General features: G+C 53.0%; 1 protein-coding gene across 1 annotated transcript in view; it reads left to right on the forward strand.

Annotated features, from left to right (window-relative positions):
- Positions 1-8,390, forward strand: part of dnaaf5 (dynein axonemal assembly factor 5) — an 8,707-nt gene extending 317 nt beyond the window's left edge. Inside the window, exons 2-5 of the mRNA XM_047044227.1 lie at positions 614-765; positions 2,267-2,398; positions 2,509-2,700; positions 7,792-8,390. Coding sequence (XP_046900183.1) covers positions 614-765; positions 2,267-2,398; positions 2,509-2,700; positions 7,792-7,931 — 616 coding nt within the window. The 3' untranslated portion in view covers positions 7,932-8,390. The remainder of the gene's footprint in view (positions 1-613; positions 766-2,266; positions 2,399-2,508; positions 2,701-7,791) is intronic.
- The last annotated feature ends 635 nt before the right edge of the window (positions 8,391-9,025 follow it).

The raw sequence follows: 9,025 nt of genomic DNA on the forward strand, positions 1-9,025 counted from the left end.
GAGGTGTCGGGAGCAGAGCGGAAAGATCCGGAAAGGGGGGCGGGCGTCTGTGAGAAAGAACGTCAGTTGGCTCGGAAGCGAAGGACGTCCAGATGTCCCATCTTCTCCTCCCTTCCTCTCTTTCTTTCTCTCCCTCTCTCTCCCTTCTCCCCTCTCTCTTTTTCTCCCTCTCCTTCTCTCTCCTTCTCTCTCTCTCTCTCGCTATAGTGTTGCTTCATGTGTACCGATTGAGTCAGGGACACAAGTGTGTAGCGCTTTGTAGCAGACAGCTAACTCGGCTGTTGGTACTTAGTAACACCAGTCCGGAAATCGGGTTCAGTAGAATTACACCCAGCCAGGCTCCCACTTACGCTCGGGGCATGTTTTCATGTCTGTCATCTCTCTCCATCTCCCAATCCCTCTTACCACCCCTCTCTCTCTCGCCCCTCTCTATCCCCCTATCTTCTCTATCCCTCTCTCTCTCTCTCTCCATCTCTACCCTCTCTCTCTCTCTCTCTCTCTCTCTCTCTCTCTCTCTCTCTCTCTGTCTCTCCCTCCCTCTCTCGCCCCCCCCCTCTCTCTCCCCCCTCTCTCTCCCTCTCTCTCTCTCTCCCTCCCCCCCTCCTCCCTGCAGGAGCTTCAGGGGGTATCTGGAGGTGTTCCTGGGGGAGGCGCTGCTCCCCAACCTGGTGTGGAGAGCCGGCCGCACCGCCGCCGCCGTCCGCACCTCGGCCCTCAGCTGCCTGCTGGCCCTGCTGCAGGGGGGGGGCCGTCACCCCCACACAGGTACACACACACACACACACACAGGTACACACACACACACAGGTACACACACACAGGTACACACACACAGGTACACTCACACACCTGGAAAGGGGACACACACACACACACTCATCCGACATTAATACAGACGTTCTCGCCGGCCAGTTAGAAGCATTGCAATCTGTTTATCCCTTTCCCCCCCCCCCCTCTCTCTTCTTGGCTGTGGGCGTGCGTGGGTGTGTGTGGGTTCACATCCATTTGTCCCGGTGGAACAAAGCTTTCCTCTGTCCTGTTTCAGTGTCGTAGAGGCTGTGACCATCACCAAGCTGCCACACCCCACACACACACACACACACCTGGCCCTGGGACCGAGAGAGAGAGGGGGGGGGGGTGGGGGGGGGTGTCGGAGTGAACATGCTGAGTTAGGGAGGGTGTGCACACGGGCAGGAACACTACCACAGGCTGGGTGTTCAGGGGGACCATTGTTCCTTCCACTCCTCCTTCCTCCCTGGGAAAACAGTTAGCCTGCTCCGTTTACAGCCCTGTGACTGATGTCATGTTCAAACGCTTCCCGGCCAGCTCTTCTCCTGGCCAAGTGTTCCTCTCTCTCCGCCTCGCTGTCTTCCAACACTCTTCTCTCCTCCTGTCTCTCTCTACCTCTCTGTCTTTTTTTTCTCCCCACCTTTATCCCTCTCTCTCCTTGTCTGTCTAGCTCCCGTCTCCCCCCCCCCCCCCCCCCCGCCCCGTCTATCCACATCTTTGTTCTTCTCCCCCTCTCTCCCTCTCTTTTCCTATATCTCTCCCTCTATCTCTCTCCCTCTCTCTCTAACTCTCCCTGTCTCTCTCCCTCTATCTCTCTCACTCTCTAACTCTCCCTCTATCTCCCTCCCTCTCCCTCTATCTCTCCCTCTATCTCCCTCCCTCTATCTCTCTCCCCCTCCCTCTCTCCCTCTATCTCCCTCCCTCTCTCTCTAACTCTCTCCCTGGCTCTCTCCGTTTCTTCTGTTTTGTACACACGTCCAAGGTGTGTGCGTTCGGTATACTAGCTGCTCTAACAGCAGCTGGATCCGTCATCACTCCTTCCCCCGGCTGTTTCCCCTCACAGCTTAACTGTGTTTCGGCGGCCATTTTGTTACGTAACAGTCTAGTCTTTAGTCAGACTTTTAAAAATGTCACTACAACAAAATAAATGTCTGTCTTTCTCTCTGTGTGTATGTGTCTGTGGGTGTATCTGTGTCTTTTCTGTGTCTGTGTCTCGATGTGTGTATCTGTTGTGTGTGTGTTTCTCTGTGTGTCTCTCTGTGTGTGTGTGTGTCTCTGTGTCTCTGTGTGTTTCTGTGTGTGTGTGTGTGTCTCTCTGTGTGTGTGTGTGTGTCTCTGTGTGTGTGTGTGTGTGTCTCTGTGTGTGTGCGTGCGTGTGTGTGTCTCTCTCTGTGTGTGTGTGTGTCTCTGTGTGTGTGTGTGTGTGTCTCTCTGTGTGTGTGTGTTGCCAGCTGCTGTGCGTGGAGGAGCCCCTGAGGCCCCTGCTCCTGTCTGGCCTGGAGGAGGACTCCCCGTTGGCCCGGGGCCTGGCCTGCCGCGCCCCTCTCCACCCTGCTGGCCCTGCTGGGACCCAGCCTGCACCCCGACGCCCTCCACAAGGTCTACCCCGGTAATCACACACACGCATAGATACACACACACACAGATATGTATACAGACATATACACACACACACACACAGATATACTGATGTGTGTGTATGTGTGTGTGTGTGTGCAGAGCTGCTGAAGCGTCTGGACGACAGCAGTGTGGAGGTGCGCGCCGTGGCTCTCCAAGCCCTGGGCGTGTGGCTGTCCTGCCTGGGCAAGGACTACAACTCCCAGCTCTGTAGTCCTCACCTGGAGTTCCTGTTCCAGCAGCTGCTGCTGCACCTGGACGACCCCGAGAGCCGCGTGCAGGACGCCGTGCTGGGTGAGACACACACACACACAGACATATACACACTCACACACACACACACAGACATACAGTGCCCTCCAAAAGTATTGGAACAGTGAGGCGAATTCCTTTATTTTTGCTGTAGACTGAAAACATTTGGGCTTGACATCAAATAATGAACGTGAGACCAGAGATCAACGTTTCAGCTTTTATTTCCAGGTATTTACATCAGGATCTGATGCACAACTAAGAAAATATCACATTTTGTTTGAATCCACCCATTTGTCATGTGAGCAAAAGTATTGGAACAGATATACTTAAAACATATTTAAGTGAATAAGACTTAATATTTAGTTGCAAATCCTTTGCTTTCAATAACTGCAGCAAGTCTGTGACCCATTGACGTCACCAAACTTTTGCATTCTTCCTTTTTGATGCTTTCCCAGGCTTTCACTGCAGCCTCTTTCAGTTGTTGTTTGTTTTGTGGGGTTCCTCCCTTCAGTCTCCTCTTAAGCAGGTAAAATGCATGCTCTATAGGGTTTAAGTCTGGAGATTGACTTGGCCAGTCTAATACCTTCCATTTCTTGCCCCTGATGAACTCCTTTGTTGTTTTGGCAGTGTGTTTTGGGTCGTTATCTTGCTGCATGATGAAGGCTCTGCCAATCAGTTTGGTTGCATCTTTCCTTAAATTGGCAGACAAAATGTTTCTGTAGACTTCCGAGTTCATTTTGCTGCTGCCATCATGTGTTACATCCTCAATGAAGATTAATGAGCCCGTCCTAGAAGAAGCCATGCAAGCCCAAGCCATGACATTACCTCCACCGTGTTTCACAGATGAGCTTGTGTGTTTGGGATCATGAGCAGTTCCTTTCTTTCTCCAAACTTTAGCCTTTCCATCACTTTGGTAAAAGTTAATCTTTGTCTCATCAGTCCATAAAACTTTGTCCCAGAATTTTTGAGGTTCATCTCTGTACTTTTTGGCAAATTCCAGCCTGGCCTTCCTATTCTTCTTGCTAATGAGTGGTTTGCATCTTCTGGTGTAGCCCTTGTACTTTTGTTCATGAAGTCTTCTGCGAACAGTAGAAAGTGATACCTTCACTCCTGCCATCTGGAGGTTGTTGCTGATCTCACTAACAGTTGTTTTAGGGTCTTTCTTTACAGCTCTCACAATGTTTCTGTCATCAACTGCTGATGTTTTCCTTGGTCTACCTGTTCGACGTCTGTTACTTAGTACACCAGTAGTTTTCTTCTTCTTCAGGACATTCCAAATGGTTGTACTGGCTATGGCCAATGTTTCTGCAATGGCTCTGATTGATTTTTCCATCTTCTCTAAGACTCACAATTGCTTGTTTTTCACCCAAAGACAGCGCTCCGGTTTTCATGTTGTTTTCACCTCTGAATACAGTCTGCATAGACAAAACCTATCTTACCCAATCTGAACCTGAGTGTAGACATTCAGTGGTATTTATTGATTGAATAATGTATGTAATAGGACACACCTGGGCAACAAAACACACCTGTCAGTCATATGTTCCAATACTTTTGCTCACGTGACAAATGGGTGGGTTCGAACAAAAAGGTGATATTTTCTAATTTGTGCATCAGATCCTGATGTAAATACCTGGAAATAAAAGCTGAAACGTTGATCTCTGGTTTCACATTCATCGTTTGATGTCAAGCCCAAATGTTTTCAGTCTACAGCAAAAATAAAGGAATTGGCCTCACTGTTCCAATACTTTTGGAGGGCACTGTATATACACACTCACGCATACACACCTGGAGTCCACTGTCCCGCACAATGAGAGTGAATTCTATTCTATTCGTAACCAAAACTGTACCCCGAACATTGACCTTTTCGACCTCAATCTGACCCCTCACCTTCACCAGACTTCAAACCTTAGATCAAGCCTGTCAGTTTTGATCAGTCCTGGACACGTCGTCCTTTTTGTCATGGTGACCGTCTGTCAGAGTGACCACGACAAGTGTTCCTAATGCCGGGGAGTGGCGACGATGACGCCCCGCAGCCTTGGGATAATCAGGACCGGGTGGGGGGGGGGGGGGGGGGGGGAGCAGGGTTCCTCCATCACACAGCACCACATTAGCCCCGGCACGCTTCCAGAACCCCCTCCCCTCAATCTTTTCAAAGACTCTCATCCATCTCAGTTTTCCACTCCATTTATCACTAAAGATGGAACCCCCCCCCCCCATCACCCACACACCCCCCAAAAATGCTTTTGATGCCTTGGTGATGTCATCGGCACCCCACCGACACCCACCCACACCACCAAGGGGACGCTCCTTGCCACCGTGCCCAGGGCAGGCATCCCTCGGCGGGGCTAACGTGAGCCTCCTAACCCCCCCCCCCCTCGCTCCGCACTCTGGGAGAACAGCCCCTGTAATCACCTCCACATGGAGACCCCTTCTCTCCTCGTCGCTTCACACACGCCCCCCCCCCCCCCCCCCCCCCCCGTCTCACGTAATCCCTCGCTCTCTTTTATCTCTCCTCTCGTCCCATGTCTCCTGCGAGGTGTTTTCCTACTGGCTTGACAAGTCGTGCGTGTGTGTGTGTGTTTGTGTGAGAGAAGGAGAGAGAGAGAAATGTATTTACTGGTGGAAACTCTGAGAGGGGTTTTCCTGTACAAAAAAGCAGAGGTTTAGCTCCCTAGGCACCAACTGGGGAACTTGTTTCACTCTCCTGTCTCCTCTCCTGTCTCCTCTCCTTCCCCCTCATCTCCTCTACCCTCCCCACACAACAGAGCCCCTTCCAGGTAGCAGGTGTGTGTGTGTGTCTGTGTGTTTCTCTGGAGAGCGTTCGGTGTACTAGCTGCTCTAACAGCAGCTGGATCCATCATCGCTCCTTCCGGCTGTTTCCTCACAGCTTAAGTGTCTCGGCGGCCATTTTGTTACGTAACAGTCTGGTCGAAGTCCGACTTCCAAAAACCTCACAACAACAAAATCCAAGTGTGTACGTAGGGGCCAGCGTGATGGGGAGGGAGAGGAGGTGATGGGGAGGGAGAGGAGGTGATGGGGAGGGAGAGGAAGTGATGGGGAGGGAGAGGAGGTGAAGGGGAGGGAGAAGAGGTGATGGGGAGGGAGAGGAGGTGATGGGGAGGGAGAGGAGGTGAAGGGGAGGGAGAGAAGGTGAAGGGGAGGGAGAGAAGGTGAAGGGGAGGGAGAGGAAGTGATGGGGAGGGAGAGGAGGTGATGGGGAGGGAGAGGAGGTGAAGGGGAGGGAGAGGAGGTGATGGGGAGAGGAGGTGATGGGGAGAGGAGGTGATGGGGAGGGAGAGGAGGTGATGGGGAGGGAGAGGAGGTGATGGGGAAGGAGAGGAGGTGATGGGGAGGGAGAGGAGGTGAAGGGGAGGGAGAAGAGGTGATGGGGAGGGAGAGGAGGTGATGGGGAGGGAGAGGAGGTGATGGGGAGGGAGAGGAGGTGAAGGGGAGGGAGAGGAGGTGATGGGGAGGGAGAGGAGGTGATGGGGAGGGAGAGGAGGCGATGGGGAGGGAGAGGAGGCGAAGGGGAGGGAGAGGAGGTGATGGGGAGGGAGAGGAGGTGAAGGGGAGGGAGAGGAGGTGATGGGGAGGGAGAGGAGGTGATGGGGAGGGAGAGGAGGTGAAGGGGAGGGAAAGGAGGTGATGGGGAGGGAGAGGAGGTGATGGGGAGAGGAGGTGATGGGGAGGGAGAGGAGGTGAAGGGGAGGGAGAGGAGGTGATGAGGAGGGAGAGGAGGTGAAGGGGAGGGAGAGGAGGTGATGGGGAGGGAGAGGAGGTGATGGGGAGGGAGAGGAGGTGATGGGGAGGGAGAGGAGGTGATGGGGAGGGAGAGGAGGTGAAGGGAGGGAGAGGAGGTGATGGGGAGGGAGAGGAGGTGATGGGGAGGGAGAGGAGGTGATGGGGAGGGAGGAGCTAGCAGATGGCGCGGTTGCTTCCGTACCTGGGACAGTCTGCCCCCCACCCACCCAGGGTCCTCCTACAGCCCCTCCCAAAGTCCATCCGTTTAGCTTTTTCTTCTTCTTCTCGAGTGTCTGTGGGACCTTGTCTGCTGAAAGCTCACTGACAGGAGATGGAAATCAAGTTTATCAACTGACCTTCACTTGAGAACTTGGTGTGTGTGTGTGTGTGCGTGTGTGTGTGTGTTGGGCTGACCATGAGGGTATTCCCTTCCGTCATGAAACGAGCAGCCTGACTGACTGATGGCACGCCACATAACAGCCAGCACGCCTATCCGGACAGATCCCTTTGTCTCATTTATGTCTGCGTTTGAACTTTTCAATCTCTCTTTCTTTCGTTTTTTCCTTGCTTCCTCCCCCGCCCCCCCCCCCTCTCTCTTTTCGTCTTGATCCCATTCTTATATGGTTCTTGGATTTCAAACACGTCTCCTGAAGGGCTTGATGTCTACCGCTCGTCTGACAGGATGATGGACAGTGCACGTACCCCCCCCCCCCCCCCCGATTCCTCCACCTCCCATAATCCCCACCAACAACCACCGCCTGTCCTGCCAGTGCCTGCGCTACCTGCCCCCCCACACACACACACACACCACTGGCACGCTCATCACCCATCATCATTGTTCTCCTTTGTTCTCCCAACACGCCCTTCTCTCCCCCCCCCTCCTCCCCCGTCCAGAAAACAGTATATACAAGTTAGAGAATTCCCCTCTTTATGTTTCCCTTTCGAAGGAGGGGTGGGGGGTGAGGTGGTACAAAGCCGGTTCCGTCCGGAACGGGGAGGGGGCCCTGACTGACTGGCTGAGGCGGCCAGGCTGAAGGGAGGCGTGTCAGTGCCACAGGGCCGTGTGTCCCACGTGTGGCCCTCCGTAGACGTCTGACAGCTGACACTCGCGGGCCCAATTCATGTCCTTCCACACCAGCATGTCGAGGGAAGGTCTGGGGAACTCCCTGGCGGGGGGACGTTTTCCAGTGGGGCGACACTGCCACCTGGTGGAGAGTGGGAGGACAGTTGTCCTGGATTTGGGTTTGAGTCCAGGACAGGTTTTAGTCAAGGTCGTGCAGATGCAGCCTCTGGTATTGCAGGGACGGAAGGGTCGGAGTGCTCTCCGTCTCCTTCTTCTGGTTCTCCTGGAGGTGACCCCTAACGGTCCTCTCTCTCTCTGTTCCCCTTCAGAGGTGCTGAAGGCAGGCAGCTCCGTGCACCCAGCTCTGCTGAAGCAGGAAGTGGAGGCCGTGAGGGACAAACAGCGCAGCCCCGCCTACTGCGACCAGCTCCTCCAGCACATCCAGTCTCTACCCAGGGACGAGGCATAGTCGCCGGGGCGTCGACCTGGACTCGCACGCACGCGTGTTCAGACACATACATTCAGATTGGATTCAGTTCAATTCACACACACACATATTTTGATACACACACACACACAAGTGCGTTCTTTGACAGGCACTCGGTCACACGAACGACCGCGACGACACAACGTGTCACAGCGTGCTTTGAGAGACGTTGGAAACATTCACTGTCCAGTCGTCGGACGACCGTGTCAGAACGATCCAGTCGTTGGACGACCGTGTCAGAACGATCCAGTCGTTGCTTTTCCTGGGTTTGGATCGGTTCATCACCCAAGTTCTTGCTCTGCGCGTGTTCGAACCCCGTGCGTCATTTTAGCGGGATTGTTTTGCAGGATCCTGAATTCAATTAATTGTGTTCTGTGCCTTGGTTTTATCCTCTGTATGTTTTTGGTCAAGAAATCTTTTTGCTAAAAAAAAAAATATATATATAAAGTTGCGTGAGTTGTTTCCTGTGTCCTAGTCTAATGAGCTTGTACTCATCAGGTATTGATCAGGTTGGTATCACTTCCTCATGGTGGGCGGTGTCGCGGGATGATATTTTATTCAAGCGTCTTTACAAACAGTCTTTACAACACGTATACTCATCCACACCTGCACACACAGAGCAAACCTGACACAAATGACAGTTCAAGAAGCAACTGAAATTCCAATTTAATTCTTTTGACAAGCAATGTTACAGTGGGCTTCACACATGCCTATCAACTTCAGTATATCATGGTTGTGATCTGGCCACTTATGGCTGCACCACCTTAGGAGTGATGGTGCCCATCACAGTGATGCGGTCTGGATCCCACACACAGTCTTCTTCCAGACCACTCTTCACCATGCCACAGTTAGGAGGAACCCAGGCCGTGTCATAACCACGATCGTGCCAGGTTGTCTTATCTGGGTGGTTCAGGGAGTTGATTTTGATCACTTTGCCAACATTGACCTTCACCCTCAGAACAACCCTCTCATGCTCAGGCAACTCTAGTGGATATCTGCTAGCCTTCTGCAGGTCTCGGCTGAGATACACCCCTGGACCCAACATCACTGTGTCTGTTCCTAACATATCCTTTGTG

The sequence above is a fragment of the Hypomesus transpacificus genome, chromosome 21 (genome assembly GCF_021917145.1).
Source record: "Hypomesus transpacificus isolate Combined female chromosome 21, fHypTra1, whole genome shotgun sequence".
In the NCBI taxonomy this organism is placed as follows: Eukaryota; Metazoa; Chordata; class Actinopteri; order Osmeriformes; family Osmeridae; genus Hypomesus; species Hypomesus transpacificus.